This window comes from Polyodon spathula, chromosome 9 (assembly GCF_017654505.1).
Source record: "Polyodon spathula isolate WHYD16114869_AA chromosome 9, ASM1765450v1, whole genome shotgun sequence".
Classification (NCBI taxonomy): Eukaryota; Metazoa; Chordata; class Actinopteri; order Acipenseriformes; family Polyodontidae; genus Polyodon; species Polyodon spathula.
The window spans coordinates 20,772,174-20,790,472 of record NC_054542.1 but is presented as its reverse complement, the minus strand read 5'-3'; the positions used below and the strand labels follow the sequence as shown (position 1 = coordinate 20,790,472).

The following is an 18,299-nucleotide window of genomic DNA, read 5'->3' as shown; positions in this document are numbered from 1 at the left end:
CCTTTTGATTTTTCTGCAAAGCCCAGTCTGCATATTTCCAGATCAGTTCCTGACTTGAGCAGAAGCTAAGAAAATCCACCACATACTCATACAGGTCTGGCTGGGTAGTATCTTGAAGTTCACCCTTTACTATTCTCACCCACAACTGAGGGGCGACAAAGAGAAATCACTTTTACTGATGCCTACAGGCAAACACTTTGACATCAAAAGGCTATGTAGCACAGGCCAATAGTAACTTGTTAATTAAATCAATGGGGTCACAAAATACTTCTCAGTGTGTGAGCTGCATGTGACAATTAAAAAAGCTGTAACTACTAAAGGGTTTACTATGGGCTTTGAAAGTGCTTGTCATGCCTTGTAGAATTTTATATAATACTTGCATTGTATTTTAATTCTAGTTGCATAAAATTAACAAAAGCTTTCTCTTTTTCCAGGTTTCTGGGACACTGCCTATGTGGGGGGGGAAAATTTGTTGAAAACAAGGAATAACAATACACAAAAGAACGTTTGTACCATCTAAAGTTTATTGATATATATATAAAAATAAAATTTTAAAAAATGGCGTAAACATTGTGAAAATATGCCCCTTATTTAGGTAGATTTTAACAAAAAGGTCTGTTACAATGCCTTCTTGGTTTGAAACGGTAGTTATTAGTTTTACCTTGTGACAAATTATTTCTGCCATATTACAGGACACTTGTGGTTTAGTACCCAGTGACACAGTTCTAAATCTCTGTACAGACTGCTTTAAAAGATCTTTGCACACAGCAGTACTGTGGATTTGTCAGTACTCCCTGGTCTAATACACTTTCACTGAACATTTAATTACATCCTATAATATTTACAGATATCCCCATGGAGATTTAACCTTCACCAGCAGTGTTTGGTATGGATCACAGATTCTTCTTGCTCAGGGATTTTTCTTTCTCTCTCCTGTCTAATCTCCTCTCCTGTGTACACTGCATATACCACAATCAGCTGCCGGTTCTTGCAATACACAACAACACTTACTACTTGTTTTGACAAAAGCAGCTAGACATAATTGGTAGTGGTAGTGCATAATCATTTGCGATCTGCTTTCAAATACTGCTTGTTGTTAACTCAGGTTTTAGGCATACTACAAATTCAAATACGTCTACGGTCTCACTTTGTGCACAAACACTGATGGGTCAAATAGTCTCCCCTTGTTTGTAATTTTTATTATGTTCTTACGAAAATCTATGTAACACGGGATAACGTTAGGTTACAGATGTAACCCTGGTTCCCTGAAAGAGAAGACAACCACCAACAATACTTTTGTGATATGCCTGCCACAGGTCAGGTATCACTGAGCATTTTATGTCAGAGCTGCCCCTCCGGGGAGTGACGTCCTCCGGTGAGCGTGCAACCTGTGCCTAACGAAGGCACCTGGTGAAAGTATGCGGGGTAGCCCAACTAGCTGTAGTACACATGTCAAAAGAGGGCTCATGATGTCAAAAGAGGGCACATAATGTAGCTCTAAAGAGGGCTCATGATGTAGCCACTCCTCAGGTAGAGTGTGCACCCACAAGCCCAAGTGAGGGTAGGCCGGCATTAGTACATGCGGTCGAAACTGTGTCTACAATCCAATGGGGAGGACGTCCCTTTCAGGTGGATGTAACCATCGAGCACCCTTCAAAAACAGGTCACCAGGAAAAGGGCACCTAGAGATACCGAGTCAACAGGGACATTGCATGCAGATATGGCTGACAGGCATACTTTCAGCGTAGAAGGGTATTTTCCAGCTTCCAGCAGTAGTTGCTATAGGGCAAGAGATAGGGTCATGACCCCGGATCAGACACCAGTCTTGAAAATATCTCCATTTGTAGGCGTATAACGACCTTGTGGAGGAGGCCTTAGAGTTTTGCGGTGTACTTACGACTGCGTCTGAAAGCCCTAAAGCGGACAGATGGTCTTGTTCAGGGGCCAGACCCCTAATTGGAGTCTGCCAGTTCTGGGTGCCAGAGAGTGCCTCTTATCTGACTGAGAAGATCCAGGTGTAGCGGAATTTCCCACGGCTGACTTTGTAGTAGCTGGCAGAGAGTCCAAAACCAGATTCTTCTGGGCCATATGGGGGCCACCAGGAGAATTGTCGCCTTCTCTCTCCAGCCGTTCTCCAGGAAGGCCGGGAGCAACGGTAACATATGCAAAAGTGTCCTGGGCCACCAGGGCATCGATGCCTAGTGGTGGAGGGATACCCATAGGGGGTAGTCAGTCGTTTCCGCTATGGCAAAGAGATCGACTAGGGCTTTGCCAAACCACTACCAAATGCTTTCCACTACCCGAGATCCACTGCCTCGAGAGAAGGTCTGCCACCCAATTCACTACTCCGGGAAGGTGAACAGCAGATTCTGTTTTGCCCATGTCCACAGTCGGAAGGCTATGCGATGTAACCCCGGAGAAGGAAGTCCTCCCTGATGGTTGACATATGCCATTACCGACATGTTGACCGCCCGGGACCATGACATATCTCCCTTGGAGCGCCACGAAAAATGCTGGAGAGCGAGGTCAACCGTTCACAGTTCCAGCGCATTTATGTGCATGGATCTCCAGCAGCCTGACCAGGTGGAGCAGGGGGTTGGGCCTGCTGTCTGGCCATTTGGTCCTTTAAATCAGGTATGTCCTGTGCTTGCTTTGATTGTCTCGCCCCGCTTAGTGCTCCGCGCAGGACATCTAGAGCGGCTGTGAACATGAGGCATCAGATCCTGAGTGCAGGGAATGCTCTGCGAGAGTTCTGGGATAATTGGATGATAGGAGAGACCAGGATTCCCAGCGCTGTGGATGGTTCAGTCGAGCCAGCTAGAGAAGACACACTGGAAAATCTGGCAAGTCTGCTATATAGAACCCAAGGCCGGAACGTTGCACAGATCTCACAAAAGGAAGCATCTCCCAAGGAAGAGGAGACGCGCTTCATGCTCAGGCACTGAACACAGAGGAGGTGACTGTCCTCTGAAGGAAGCTTCATGCCGCAGGATGTGCAGGCATGGAACTTCGGCATGTTCGCCATTATGGTAACACTACGTGCACGCAGTCTCAATACAGAGGAACGAGACAGTACGCATATCAGTTGCCCAAGCACCGAGGGCGCCCAGAAATGAAGGTGCTGAGGCTCTGAGGTCCTGAGGGCACTGAAGCAAAGAGTGCACCAATTGCCAAGTGCGTCTAATGCCGGAGCGTCGAGGCACCGAGGCTCTGAGGTCTCAAGGGTGTCTGACTAGAGCACCGAGGGTGCCGAAGCACCAAGGCTACCGAAGCACCAAGGCTACCGAAGGTATTGGGGGTCTGAAGCCTTGAGGATCGAGTGGAGCACTGAGGCACCAAGTTGCTGAAGCAGCGAGGCTCCGAGGCACAGGAGGTACAGAAGCACTGAGGGCTTCCAAACACTGGAATACTCAGGCACCAAGGGTGCAGGAGAACCGAGGTCAAGTGGTGCACCGGCTCTGAGGCACAGAGGTTCTGAGGCTCCGAAGGTGTCAAAGCACTGAGGAGCATCTAAATAATGAAGTACCGAAATCGAGGGCACCAAAGCACCGAGGCTCTGAGGGCTCGTCGGTGCAGAAGCAACCAGGGCGTCTGACTCAAGGCACTGACAGCACTGAAGCACCAAGGTTCTGAGGCCCTGAGGCTGCCGCAGCACCGAGGGCTTTAAAACTTTGGAGCGCTGAGCCACGAAGGGCAGTGAAGCACCGCGGGCACCATGTACAGAGAAGCTCTGAGGCCCCGAAGTGCCGAAGCAACAAGGGCATTCAACACTGGGGCACTAGGGGTGCCTAATGACCGAGTACTAAAGTGCCCGGGCACTGAAGCACAGAGCGTCTAATCACCGAGGACGTTGAGCACAGAGGGTGCAAGCACCAAGGGTAATAATGACAGGCGCCTAGCCAGAACTACGTGTAGTCACACAACCCGGTGTAGCGCGTAGCATATGCCGGGGGTGAACTGCTTTAATAGACAGTAAGAAAGGACAGTACTTTTTTTGAAGGTTCAACGCACCAAGGTGGGTGGGCCGAGACAGCCGGTGAAGTTTACTCAACAGCGGGGCAAGCTAGAATCAGGCCATGGTGGAAGAAGCACAAGTTGTCTAATGTTATTATTATTATTATTTTTTTTTTTGAACAGTAAGAGCAGTAGAAGAAAAAAAAAGCACACACAACAGCCGAGCTGTGAGAGACTGTAGAGAGTTTTTTAAATTTAGTTATTTTGCTTTTAGGCCAAGCACACCGAGCAGGCGGGCAGAGACAACCGGTGGAATCGACAGTGGAACGCATCAGAGCCGGGCCTTGGTGGAGGAATCACACGTCTCTTTTTAAAAAAATTTTAATCTGAAAACAGCAGGAGAAAATAACATATAAACAGCAGATGGTGAAGGTTAGAAAGTGCAAATGATGCAGACGGATGAAAAGAGAGAAAAAATAACAAAGCGTAGTTTCCAGGGAAGTGGCAAGCTGACCTCCATCCATATTTTTCAAAAATAAAGCAGGGGAACTCCAGTAAACGCGAGCGAGAGCTCTTTTATACAGACTCAATCACAGCAACTGGACAGGTGAGTACCTTTCCTTACCGTGGTGAGAAGCAAAAGAGAAAGTGAGCTCCATGGAGTGACTATTTGTTCCCTCGGAAGGCGGGACCGAGGACATCACTCCCCGGAGGGGCCTATCGGCAGCCCTGACATAAAATACTCAGTGAATACCTGACCTGTGGCAGGCATATCCCAAAAGTATTGTTGGTGGTTGTCTTCAACTTGAAAGAGAACAAATACTCTAACACATAATCTAACAGGGTCAGGTCAGGGGAGAGGATTTAATTGTGTCAGTGAAAGCTGGGCTGGGCCTCACTGTAAGCTGTTCAACTTACCTGCACAGCAGCATCATCCTGACCATTACAGTGATAGAGAAGTCCTAGTGCAAAATATCTAAAAATAAGAGGAAACACACATTCAAATTAAAGAGCTTAGCATTTCATCATGCCTATGTTGCATTTTTCTACTCTGATGCATTATGAACATCAACAATTTACTCAAAGCCTCCACTAGTGTTTTCTACTATTACAACAACCTTGACTTGCATAAAGAAGGAAAAACATTGAGTAAAATAGCTTACATCACTTGATTTTCAAGGTGTGGTATCCAAAGCATAATTAACAAGTACAGAGAAACATCATTTGTAATTGACAAACCCAGGACTGGAAGACCCAAAAAAGCTGTCTAACAAATATGAGCAATACTTGAAGATAATATCCTTAAAGAATAGAAGACAAGAGCTGAATTGACAACAGAACTGGCAGATGTGTCGTTGTCCACCCATCAACAGTCCAAAGCACCTTTGACCATTGTTCCATAGTCCAATTTCTGTGCTCTTGTGCATACTTTAGCCTTTTAGTGTTATTCCCCTTTCTTAACAGAGGTTTTTTCTTACTGCAGCATATCCTTTAAGTCCTGATTTCAAGAGCGACCTTTGAAACGGAGGGATTGTTCACAGAACGACTGACATCCCACAACACTACATGTCTCAAGCTAAAATCTTAATTTTGCCTAATGAATATCATATTGCTGCCCTTTTCTTTGTAAAAGCCCCCTCAAATGCCACTGTTGTTGGAACAAAGATACAGTAAAGCCAAAAATATTTGCAACCAAAATATCTGGCAAATCACACCCATAAAACCTATTTTGTAACAGAAATGTTGGCGACCTATTGCAATATACGAAGTATGTATTGTTAGTGGAATTTGATATTTGTGCATAATAAAAGGCTCACAAACATATGTGGCTTTACAGTATATGACATTTAAAGGGCAAAAATGAGCCTGTAGAAGAAAGGTGTTACTAACAATAACAACAAATAATGCTACAAGTTACTTTTTGTGTTTCTCAAGCCACGGAGCACTGTCCACAAGAAGGCAGAAGTTCTCCGAAACTAACAAATCCAACAAGCTTTCATGGTTTGCTTCTGCGTACAGCTTCAGCAGCGCTGTGTCCACATCCTCCTTGTAACCATTAGCAACCTCAGTGCTGCGGATCTCTTTCAAGTAGCTGATCAGGAACCTCTTGCACTTGGTGATCTTCTCCTGGTCCCCCTGGGCGAGATGGTTCAGATCTGCAAACTCGTGCAATGGGGGATGTGAGCGTGTGAACGTCGAAGTTGAAGGCAGTAGCAAAGGATATAAAGAAATGAGCTCCCGGACATCAAGCTGACCTTTCCTGCAGTAAATTTAACATAAAGACAAGATCAGAAAAAAACAGGAGTATAGCTGAAAATGACTGACATCAAAATGTGAGGCAGAATAAGGTAAACCTTTGCTGTTTTCTTATATGCCTGTCATGGCACATGAAGTATTTACATTTGAGTACCAAGTTTATGAAAAAAAAAAAAAAAACTTCAACTTTAACGACTCAAAAGTTGATTGAAAATTAGACCATTGTAATTTTATATCAACTGACTCTATCTAATCTTTTCTTTTTGTTACAATTCCTTAACTCATTGAGGAATAAAATAGATGGAACAGATTTTTCCGATTTTTCGTTTTTTATCATACTTTTTTTTCAGATATATATTTCAGTATATTTCACATATAATAAAATAGGGATAAAAATCGGTAAAAATAGTTTTTAATTGAAACATTAGTAAAAATCGAAGGGGAAAAATCTCAGTATGCACACTTTATATGTGGAATATGATGCGTATAAGTTCCGGTTTCTGATTAAGTTTGCAGAATCTATGCAAGTCGAAGCCACGTCTTCCCAAGTTAGCTGGTACTTTGCGAATGCTTGGGCAATCGCTGTGCTGCCGGAAATAGTATCTGCAGAAGGTATGAACATGACATCGGCACAAAACAAGCCAGGTTTATTCACCTTGAAATCATAAAAAGAAAAGAAAATTGACAGACCTGGGCAGTGCAAGCCATCGGGAGAAGGGTCAAAAATCACACTAGTCACTTCCATCAATGCGCTCCACGTAAGTTTACCAACTAAAGCACCATCTATCAAACATTTACGATTAAGACTGTCAGCGTTAGGCAGTGTTTTAGCTGATGGACAGACAGTACTGTCGCACGAAGTCACCAATACATACCTCTCTGCAATAAACAGTGGCTGTTCGGCAAAGCACAGCGCTCGGACAAACTCATTAACACAGTCATTCTGTGCTTTCTTTTTGTTAAAGAGGATGTAAAAGCCGCAGAAATTGATTTCTTTTCTCTCAGTTCACTTTATTGTTTTAGTTTAATGTGTTGCTTATTTTTCAGTTATTTATTGTCAGCGTGAACATGTACCTCAGTGCAGCAGTATTTGCAGCGCTATTCATCCTCAGCCTCATCTGACCCACTTCTGCTATTTTTGTACACTTTGAAACATTTGTTTTCTTTTGAATATTCATAAACTGATTTAAGTTCTCTCCCCATTCCTCATCCACTAAAAATATTATAATTTCGTGCAAGTATTTCAATTTAGTTTTAGATCAAGCTAGTAGTTACTATGCCCAGCAGTTGCCACAATAATCAGACTTTGATTGGCGAACATAATCAGGTGATAACGTGTTTGTGACGTGACAGAGAACCACGTTTGAATGTCATTTGATCCTCTGACGTCTATCCCTCTGCGCTATCTTAGGATACAGTGCAGTGCTGCTTATTACAATGTCAGAGTCAAAATAAAACAGTATTATCAAGATATTGTGTATCTCCTAGAAAACAGTAATAATAGACAAAAAGGGGGTATACATTGGCAAAAACCAACATCCAGTTTAAAATAAAAACCTGTAATTTTTCAGTTGTATATTGTTACATTCTAGTTGTATATTGTTACAATTGCTCTACTTCTCTCAGAATAGTTTCAAAACCGGTCCGTCCCTAAATCGGTGATGTCTAGAAGAATGGTCCTTTATGATTAAGACATGTTAATATGTTTTAGAATATAGAAATTGTGCATCAAATCACATTTCCATAACTTATATAACTGGAACTGTGGCAGTGGTGCGAAGGTTCTTTATTAGTAAAAGCGGTTACCTGAAATTGTCTTTAGCTTCCAAAAATTGAAGCTGTCCAAACTGTATAAATCCCGCTTGCTGCAGAATTCTTCTGTACATCACCTAAAAAAGTTGGTTGTTAAAATAGATACAAGAAAAGCAGTAAACACATATAGTTTCTTCTTGGTGGAGAGCTATATTATATATTAATATATATATATATATTATATATATATATTATATATATATATACACATGTATATATCAGCACTCCAGCTTTTTTTTAAGCTATGCTTTTAATCATCCGTAGCACAGGGAAAGCACATTTTATGACGTGCCAGGTACGTCCGTAGCACAGAAGAGGTTAAGATTGAGAGGCCTGAATTTGAGGAGTATGACTCCAGCAGAGCTATTAAATATTGGCTTTCTTCTGGTGGTACCAAGCATGTGAGGAACCATAAGAAACATCTTTCTTTCTAATTCTCTTGGTATCTGAGGTCTGACGTAGTTTAAATCTTTTGTTTTTATTATTATTATTATTATTATTATTATTATTATTATTATTATTATTATTATTATTATTTAGGTTTTTGCCATGAACACAAATTAAAACCGCTCAATTATTCCAAGAATGTTTGGACTGAAAAGGGCTCTACGTTTAGATTTTTAATACTGGCCCCTTTGGCCACGAAGCTTTTGTTTTTACTGGCCTGGATCAGTTTTATCTGGCCCACGATATATTATTTATATATCTTTTGTCATGGTGGCTTTTATTTTCACTGTGTTTCTAACTGTGTAGGGTAACCGAAGATAGCCCACGTCTCTCAAAAGAAAAAGAAAGTGGCTAAGCAAAGCCCTTCAAAAGGCTATACGTTACTTCAGCCATTTAACATGCACACATTTCTGTGCTGATCAGAAAATGAAAATACTATTAAGATTTAAAATTGCATGTGTACAAATGACACTCATTTATTCACAAGCAAACTTGTAACTGAGCTGGTCACAGCAACGCTAAAACCGAAAAAAATTATACACACTTCGTCACACGATCTATGACCTGTCTGGTGTGCGCCTCGGCGTGTGCTGTGGAATGTGCGCAAACTAGTCAATTGTCCAGATAGTTCAAGATCTGAATACCCTGAAGCCAGTGCTGCATCCATGCACTTTGAAAATGTGCGGGGCGCCAGCGAGAGGCCAAACGGCAGCATACAGAATTCGTACACGTTGCCTTGAAAGGCGAAGCACAGATATTTTCTGTGCACGGGACAGACTGGGACATGGAAGTTGGCGTCTTGCAGGTCGATCGATGTTAACCAATCGCCCCCGGCTGGACGGACTGGAGGATACGCTGTGTGGTCAACATGTTGAACTTTTGTTTGAGGAACATGTTGAGGACCCTGAGGTCCAAAATAGGCCTGAAACTGCCATTTCTCTTGGGCACCAGGAAGTACCTGGAGTAGACGCCAAGAGCACACGGTTCTTCTGTTGAAGACTGCCGATCTCCTGTTGAAGGAGGCACGCTGGTTCGATGGTGGTAAAGAGCACACCCTTGAAGGGTGTCGGGCCTAAGCAGAATTGCAGAGTGTAACCATGTCTCACTGTTGATAGCATTCAGGAGTCCTGGGTGCAGCCTTGCCATGGGTCGTGTCTAGTGGTCAGTCCGGTTGTGAGGGGGGAAGGTGGCAGCCGGAGCCCCTCAAGGGCAGTCTCCCTTGGACTTGGGAGAGGGCATGTCTTTCTTAGGCCCCGGCCTCCTGCCAGAGAACCGGTTACCCCTGGCCGGCGGTAGTCCCTTACCACTGGCTCTTTCTCTGCCTGCTTGCTTGGTCTGGGGTGGAGGCCGGCGTTCAAGCCCCGTTCGGTCTCCACGACCTTGGCCTGGGTTAGTCACAGGTGTCGGCGAGCAGCTACCAGTGCCGCTAGAGACCTGCCTGATGCCTCACCTAACTCCCCCATTAGGTCAGTCATTGCCTTTGTCACCGCCTGGAGCTCCCCTGTGTCCACCTCAGTTGCCCGTTACTGCAGCCACTCCACCAGCTGCGACTAGTACAGCACCAGTATGGCCATTGCATTCACTGGGCGGACTGATAACGCCCTGACGTATATGCTTTCTTGAGCATGGCGTCAGTAGTCCTGCTTGGATGGGCAAGTGGGGTCTTTGTCCCTTTCTGGTGAAGGTGGATCACTGCACCAGCACCGTGACTGTGTCCCCGATGGTAGGGAACATGCCTAGGCCAGCTTCTTGGGCTCCTGCAGTGTGTAGCAGGGACTCTGCCGTTCTGGAGCCTGAGGGAGTGGACGCCAGGTTGCCACAAGATGCGCGAACCAGCTCCAGGAAGTCCTTGCACAAGGGTAGGGCTTGTTGTGGGTGCCCTTTTTGTTTAAGAAAACGGTTCCCCTTCCCCTTCTGTTCTGCCGGCCAGGGAACGTCCGTGGCAGCAGCTGCGCGCTGCATCAAGGCCCTGAACTCCTCCCTCTGCGATACATGCAGAAGGGGCGGTATGGAGCCCCCTGCTGTGGCCTGTCCAACTGAAGTGGCGGGGTCGGACATGTCCGACCTCGACACTGTGAATGACAGCTCATCTGGGTTTGGGGGTCTCAGTGGGGCCGGGGATGGAGAACAGGAATGAGGAAGCTGGGGCTGCCCAGTGGTAGGGGGCAGTCTACCCTGAGACTTTAACAGGGTCTCTAGCATGGCCTGCTGAGCCCTCACTGTCTCTGCGAGCTCCTGGAAGCACCGCTATGCCGAGCTTTGGCGTCTCTGTGGTGATCCAGATGGAGAGCGTCTGCGCCTACGTGGGGAAGGAGTGCAGTACCTCTTCGGTGATCGCCTGCCTCCTGGGGAACGCCCCCTCGAGTGGTGTCTCCTAGACGGAGATGATCTCGCCTCCACGGAGGGATGCCTACACCTCTGCACCGGTGGCGGTGAAGGTGAAGGTGACCCAGGGGTATGGGGGAGCTCCCTGGTCACAGTGGCGGGCGGGATTCTAGAGGACCTTTGGGAAGGGCCTTGTACCACTGACCTCATTATTCCCTGCCCCGAGGAGAGAGACTCACCTGCCAACGCCCTGGCCACGTGGTCTGGCCCTTGGCACCTGGTGCAGGACGCATGTTCGTCCTTCCTGGGGAGCTTTTCCGCGCACTGATCGCACTGGTGAAAACCAGCGGAGGACGCTGTGGAGCGTTCTGACATGGCGTGGGGTGTCGGTGCCGAGCTCGTTAGCAATTGGAGCCGGACGGTGTTGTGGGTGCACCAATCGGTGTCTGTGCCGAAAAGAGCATGGACAGAGCAGGCGTAGAGGACGGCGCCGCGAGCCTGTGGGGTCACCCTACAGTACCACAATACTTTCCCAAGTCAGTGCTAATCTTGCTGAGTGATACCAACGAGTCCTGGAAAGATTGTGAAGTCACAGAAGACGAACACCTGCTATCTTCCGAACTATAACTATTGCTGCTGTTTTATCTGCAAGTCTGGGGGAAACAAGGCAGAACATTACTTTCCACTGTCATAATGAAGCCATGTGAAGTCTCCACTCCAAATGTTCATTTTTTTATAATTACTTTCTGTATGATTTTTGATTACAGCGCTTTCCTTTTGGCTTAAGGGTTGCTTAGCTGTAGAAGACCCAATTTGTAAAGATTGTCCACGTAGTGGGAGCAATTCTTAGCAACACAGTACTTTGGTAAGTAGTCTCAGATTCTGATGGTATGACGTGCAATGGGAAAATTCAGTCTAGTTCAATTACATCATTATCAGGTGGGGGTGGGGGGGGGTGGGGGTGGGGGGGGGGGGGTTGGTTTGTAAATTAGTTTTTGCAGCTTTCTAGCACACTGGTTCATTTCAATTCATGAAATGGAAGCCATGTGTACTACACTTACACTATATATTAGTTCAAAAATGTAACCGGCTCAGTCGGGCCTGTGGTGCTTCATAACTACCGGCCCCAGGCTGCCAGGCCATGGTTGATGTTGAACCCATGAAGCATGACCCATGAAGCAAATATGGCTATTAATCACTAATTGGTTGATTGTGTTCATTGTTAAACAAAAGAAAAATCCTGCAAGTTGCATTCTACTTTTTTGTGCATTTTGTGCGACAGGGAGGAGCAAGTACATTTTTCCAGCATTTTGTTCCTTCAACATGTTTTTTTTTTTTTTTATTCCACACCCCGGATGTATTCCTTGAGGTACAGATCCCATACATATGTTTAATAAATGAAACACAAAAGATCAACTTACCAGAAATTTCTCTTTTGGGATGTTCCTCTGAACTCCCTCTGCCAAAACTATAGCTTCTTCCACCCTTTGACTGGCAAGGAGGTCCTGGACCTGTCTTTCCAGAGGCAATGGAACCAGCATATACACCTCTTTCATAGTGGCTAAAATAACCTTCCCTGCATTCAAAAAAGGAAAAAAATTACTAACAAGCATAATTATGGGAAAAACTAGATAGAATTTTTGAAAACACCTGTCACAGGATGTTTTCAGACAACCAGCTAGCACCAGGAGAACTTCCCTTCATATTGCAGCTATGAGTATACCTAAACCCCGACATGAACATCCCCTGTTATTCACTCCTGAACCTTTACTGGTCTAAAGGTGGGTCTTATTTTACTTGTGTTCAGAGCCAGATTCAAACCCTGTAACAGGTATACACTGAAATCAACTCAATTATGTTGCTGTTATCCTTAGGCCTCTTTAAAAAAAGGTACTACAATAACAAATACTATGTAAATATGTTGGGAGCCTTTCAGACTCAAAAATTAAGTATTGATTTATCGATTTTGTACAACTCTATTGGAATCATGTTTTTAAAAACAGTTTCAATTGTACAGTAATAATTGTATACTTGTGGCAATATAACAGCTTTTTTGTCTAGCCTGTCTAACAGAGAATGATTAAACTTGATTAAATATCTTGCCATCAACTAGTTTCCAAGTTAATGTTTGATCTTATTTGAAACATTGCAGAAATATTAAAGGCTGTATGGGGTTTAGTATTGTATTCTGCGTTTGTTTTTACATGCTGGGGTTTAGGAATGGAAGTCCACTAAAATAATAATCCTTACAACAAAAGTCAGTAAATGCCCCTTTTCAAATTGTTCTGGAACACTGGCAATACTGTACATGTGAACCAGCTATTTTTTTTAAATTGGAAACATCAAGGTGATTCCATATGAGAGAAGACAAAATAAAAAACAAATCCCTTTCTAAAATCTGGTGCAGACACATCTGGGGAAAATGAGTGCATGTCAGTAAAAACTACAATTTTCCACAACAGTTATGCACATTTTCATAAACTCCTATGGTGACAATATGAGCTTAGCTGGGTTTTAGCACTACAACATAAAACTGTTTGATCAAAAGCTTTAAAGGGATTTTTGAAAGATATGCACTGTCTGTTACTTTTCTAACAACTAACAGGTTCAGTGAACTAGCAAAGAGAAACACAAGTTTACTTTGATCCAGACAGCAGCAATCCGGTAGGGCACTAATTTCAAACAAGCTACTTTTGAAACTGACTAGGCTTCAGATCCCCTTCTCTTGGAAGATTACCAAACATATGGCTATAACAAAACCCTTGTTCCACATGTAGCTACGACAACTTCATTAAGAAAGCGCCCTAATCGAAATACAGCAATACTCTGTCACATATCAAACACACTTTGCTCAACAACATGCACGATACATAAACTACTACTCTATCGCCAGCAGAATAACATTAACAATAATAATCACAATAACAGGCAATTAAATATTAGCGAAAATACAATTTTTTACACTTTCAAATTCTAAACAAGTTACAAGCTTACTAGTGCCATTAATCAATAATAAACTTTTTTTATTCAATATTGAGATTTACAATCTTAGCTACAATCTGAAATGTGTGTGTGTGTGTGTGTGTGTGTGTGTGTGTATATATATATATATATATATATATATATATATATATATATATATATATATATATATATAGCTCAGATATATAGAAGAGTCCCTCGTACAGCTGCCCAGCGTTTCTCATAAGAGTATGTACATATATATGTATATTATATTATATATATATCATATATATATATATATTATATATAATATAGTTTATATCATAGTTTTATCATCAATATACTCATAGTGCAATATTACTTATACATGAAACTTCTGTATGAATGAAGAAATACTTACCATTCATGACTGACCCATCATCATCATCGTCGTCAAAAGCGTCAGTGTATTTAGTGCATTCCCCATTGCTATTTACCGGGCTGGAGATCTTGGAAAAACTTGCAGGTTTTTCTCTGAACTCCACTCAAAAGGCCGTATCTGATAGCCCCTTACACCACAGAGATAACACTGACATAAATGCGATAGCTGCTTCTGCATCCAGCGCTCAAAGAATATCGCAGAGCTTTTTGAGATGTTATAGTAATAAAATAATGACTTGGATTGCATTATTGAGGAGTTTGGTAAAACGAGTAATCGGGACTGGATTTCTCAGTATGCACGTCTATAAAGAGGTATGTGAAAAATACAACGAACACCTAGCAGGGGAGTGGTTTGAGCTACGTCACCGCTTTGACGCGTTAAGGCCGGCCCAGGGCCTGCGTTGGGTTCACACATACAGATAGGCCGGCCCTGAGGTGGCATTGCCTACTTTAGGCCGCATCAAAAAGCTGGTCTAACTTTCACCCGGCCCAGGGCCGCCTTTTCATTTTTCGATCATTCACACATGAGTTAAGGCAGCCCTGGGCTGGCCTAAACTGCAAGTGTGAACGAAGCTTAGTCTCCGTCATCCGGACGGCTATTGTAAAATAGCCTAGAGCTGCAGCATTCTCCAGCCAGATTGTCGAGAGACGCTAGCGTTGAGCACAGAAAAGAATCCCAAGTTTGCGGCTATTTATATTTCGTTTTATTCAGTTTATGTTTAGCACTTCCATGTGTTATACAATCGTCTGCCTACCAGTGTAAGCAACCGCCTTGCTGATGAAGTACAAAACAGCACATTACCATCGACGTGAGCTTCGTCCTTGCCAAGCCCACTGATCCGATCTTTAGGGGTGATTGTTATTGTTTTCGGGATCTTTGAACAGCTCTGGATACTGATTGAAGTAAACTGAAGCCTCATTCAACGCTGAACTTGTATACCAGAAGCAGTTTTATTAGATGTTATGTTTATGTAAATTTAAAGCAAAATTGCCTGTGTTAATGTTTATATATGGAACATGTATTGATTTGTCTATTATCAAACAAATAAAAAAAGCCTTGCATATTTCTCGCCCCTCCTCAAATGTAAAACAAATCTCTGACATCATTGAAAATCTGCGTTTTTCCGCGTTATCATAGAAGTGATAGTCTAAGCCTGCTTTGCATTCATACATATGTAAAGGCCGGCCCTGGTGTCAGATTGCAGGCCCTGGGCCACATCGAAACTGTGGCCTGGGCTGTTTTTTTACATATGAGAAAAGGCGTCCCTGAAGCAGCCCTAGGCCACCTTAAATTGCAAATGTGAACGGGGTCTAAATCACAGCACATGGCTTTAATCTGTGGACGGAACCGAGCAAACTATTAAAACAATTATACATTGCTTACAGTACCTTCAAAATCCTGCAATATGTGTCCATCCTTGAAAGGAAGGATCTGTTTCAACTGCTGGTCCAGCATGCTATGCACTGTAATAAAGCCCTCATCCAATGCCACAACATAGGGAAAACAGATTGCTGCCCCAGTCACATTCTCAGACCAGTGAACAGGTGCACGCTGGGAAATTCCTTCCGCAGTGGCAAACATTCCTGCAAGGAAATTACAAGGATGTAACGGTTTAACTGTGAAGCAAGACTAAATAAGAACTGGTGTTTATTTTTAGAATTATAACCAATTATAGACGCCAATTAGCTACCAATTAATTAACAGACCAATAAAAACTGGTTAACAGACCAATAGTATCTTAAAACTGACTGTAACTGTGATTATCTTGCTCATTATAAACCATTTCTGAACAGTGGATGACTATCCAGTGGGGTAAAGCAGGGAACATATAAATCCCCCCACCCCCAAATAAAAAAAAAACATAAACCAGCAAAATTCCGATACTTTTACAAACATAGTCTTTAAGTTCATATTAGCAATAGAATAAGTAGGTCTATGTTTTACTCTTCGGGCACCGTTGTACAGTAGGTTTTAGAGCTTGGACAACTTGCCCACATTCAGGCTAATTATCTGGCTGGTTAAGCCTGTCCCATCATGTATGCCTAATAAAATCACACCTGTTCATCTAATAAGTTTAAATAAAATTTCATAAGGTTGAATACACCCTTTGGTACTTGAGGTTAAAGTTGAGATCCATTGGCATAAAGTTAAAAAATGTATTTCCCCATAAAGGAATCAACTTTGTGCAGAGGGACACATTTAGTCCTTGAATACTTAACTCTTTTACTCACCTAAACCACCAGGTCCAGCTAAGAGAAACTCCTCTCGGCCGATCCTCTTTACTATGGGTTTCTTCTCCTCAGTGTCAAAAGGAAAAAGATCCTGGGAAGCTCCAGTGCTGTAATTTACAATAATGTATTGTGTTGTAAGTGCTAAACAGAGGAAATAGCCATCCAGACTGACTGCTGAGGGCTGCTCTGGAGTGGACAGTTCCTTTACTATCTGTACTCGATCCTCGTACACCATGTAGATCTGTATAGTCCTTCTCTTGGTAGAAATGACGCCAAGTTCTACACAGAAGGGGTCCCCATTCACAGGGTTTTCATTCACAGTAAAAGTGACAACACCTTTGATTTTAGCTCCGGACTGAACGGGATCCAAGTTCAGCATGTTGACCAACATTATCATATTGTCACACAGCACAATTAACCTGTTCAGGGCTGAAGCTGCCTTCAGCTCATTGACAGGCTTCTTTAGGCCCAGATATTTGTGCTGCTGCTTTTGGACTGAAAATGTCAGCTTCTCCTTTGACGTGGTCTTCTTCTCTAGCAGGAAGTGGTAGATGAAACAGTCGTTGGTGCCGACATACAGGTTCTTGCCACAGCATTCAAGGCATTCTATGTTTATCCGGGCTTTGTCTCCCATCAAGAGCGCTCGTTCCACAGCGGGAACAAGTTCAAAAGCTTTCACACTCATTCTGTCACAGTCACCTACTGCAAAAGGAAACACAGTTGTATTAATTTACTCTCTTTTCTCGTTATTTGTAATGCTTCGTAATGTTCTGTGTATCTTATATAACTTCCAACTGCAGTGAAGTGTATATTGTGTGAAACAGCTCATTTACAGAGAATGTTGTATAGAAAAATCAGTAAAATGCATGAACATTTGATGTAGTCGTAGTATGTCTGTAATCATGTTCAACTTTAATAACATTTATGTCTTTACTGCATGGCTCCATTATTTAACCAACTCTGTGCATGTTTACAGACAGATTGCTTACTTTTTAATAAATGTATTTCAAGGGGGACACAGGAAACATCTACAGAGCTAATATTTTCAACACAGGTTAACAGCATAACAGATTTACAGTAAGTAACAAATGGTACACTATTCTTTAATGGTACAAGTATAGATATCGTGCAAGTTGCTACAAATGAACGACAACATTTTGAGCAATCACTGACATGGTATAAAGCATGCTCGTGTTGTTTTTACTAAATATTACGTTTTGAGTTGCATCATTAAATGCGCACCATGCAACATTAAAATTAATTCTGACCAGTGTCAAGTCATAATCGGTCAAAGCCAGTAGGAAATCTTTTTAACACTAATACTTGATGAATGAATATATATATATATATATATATTATATATATATATATATATATATATATATATATATATATATATAAACTTAATGCAAGATCCTCTGCGACTCAATACAATACACTCAAAATACATTTTTTTGTTTTCTACATATTCATATGCTTGCTTGATTTTACCCAGTCACTGTACCTTCTTACTCATTTCCCACTATGGACTGGACTAGTTACCTGACGACCGACGCAACTGGCGACAGCACACACGTTATCACTCAAATGAATATCCCAATTAAACAGTATCTGTGTGTAAATGGATATGATCCCTTACCCAAATAGTGTGCACTTTGGTATGAGATGACAACGTTTCTCGGCCTCTCTGCTTCCTCACTTCACCTCCCCTTTCACTTGCTCCGAGTTCCTGCTCCAGTTTCCATCCACATCCGATCACGCGACACACAAACGTAATGTTGTCATTTGGAAAATTGCTATCGTTAAAAGTTAAGAGATTTTGGTTATGTCATCTAGCTTTACAAAACGTGCATTTAATACGAAGCTAAAGCCATAACAGCAAAAATGTA

The 18,299-nt window shown here is 42.8% G+C and overlaps 1 protein-coding gene across 1 annotated transcript in view; it reads right to left on the bottom strand.

The window, feature by feature from the left end:
- The window catches only part of LOC121320492 (transforming growth factor-beta receptor-associated protein 1-like), a 25,862-nt gene extending 7,726 nt beyond the window's left edge, over nucleotides 1–18,136 (bottom strand). The window contains exons 1-8 of the mRNA XM_041258862.1: nucleotides 18,050–18,136; nucleotides 16,411–17,112; nucleotides 15,568–15,762; nucleotides 12,216–12,370; nucleotides 8,017–8,099; nucleotides 5,873–6,214; nucleotides 4,873–4,930; nucleotides 2–145 (exon numbers count right to left, since the gene is read on the bottom strand). Of these exons, the coding sequence (XP_041114796.1) occupies nucleotides 2–145; nucleotides 4,873–4,930; nucleotides 5,873–6,214; nucleotides 8,017–8,099; nucleotides 12,216–12,370; nucleotides 15,568–15,762; nucleotides 16,411–17,095 (1,662 nt within the window). The 5' untranslated portion in view covers nucleotides 17,096–17,112; nucleotides 18,050–18,136. The remainder of the gene's footprint in view (nucleotide 1; nucleotides 146–4,872; nucleotides 4,931–5,872; nucleotides 6,215–8,016; nucleotides 8,100–12,215; nucleotides 12,371–15,567; nucleotides 15,763–16,410; nucleotides 17,113–18,049) is intronic.
- Nucleotides 18,137–18,299: the final 163 nt, after the last annotated feature.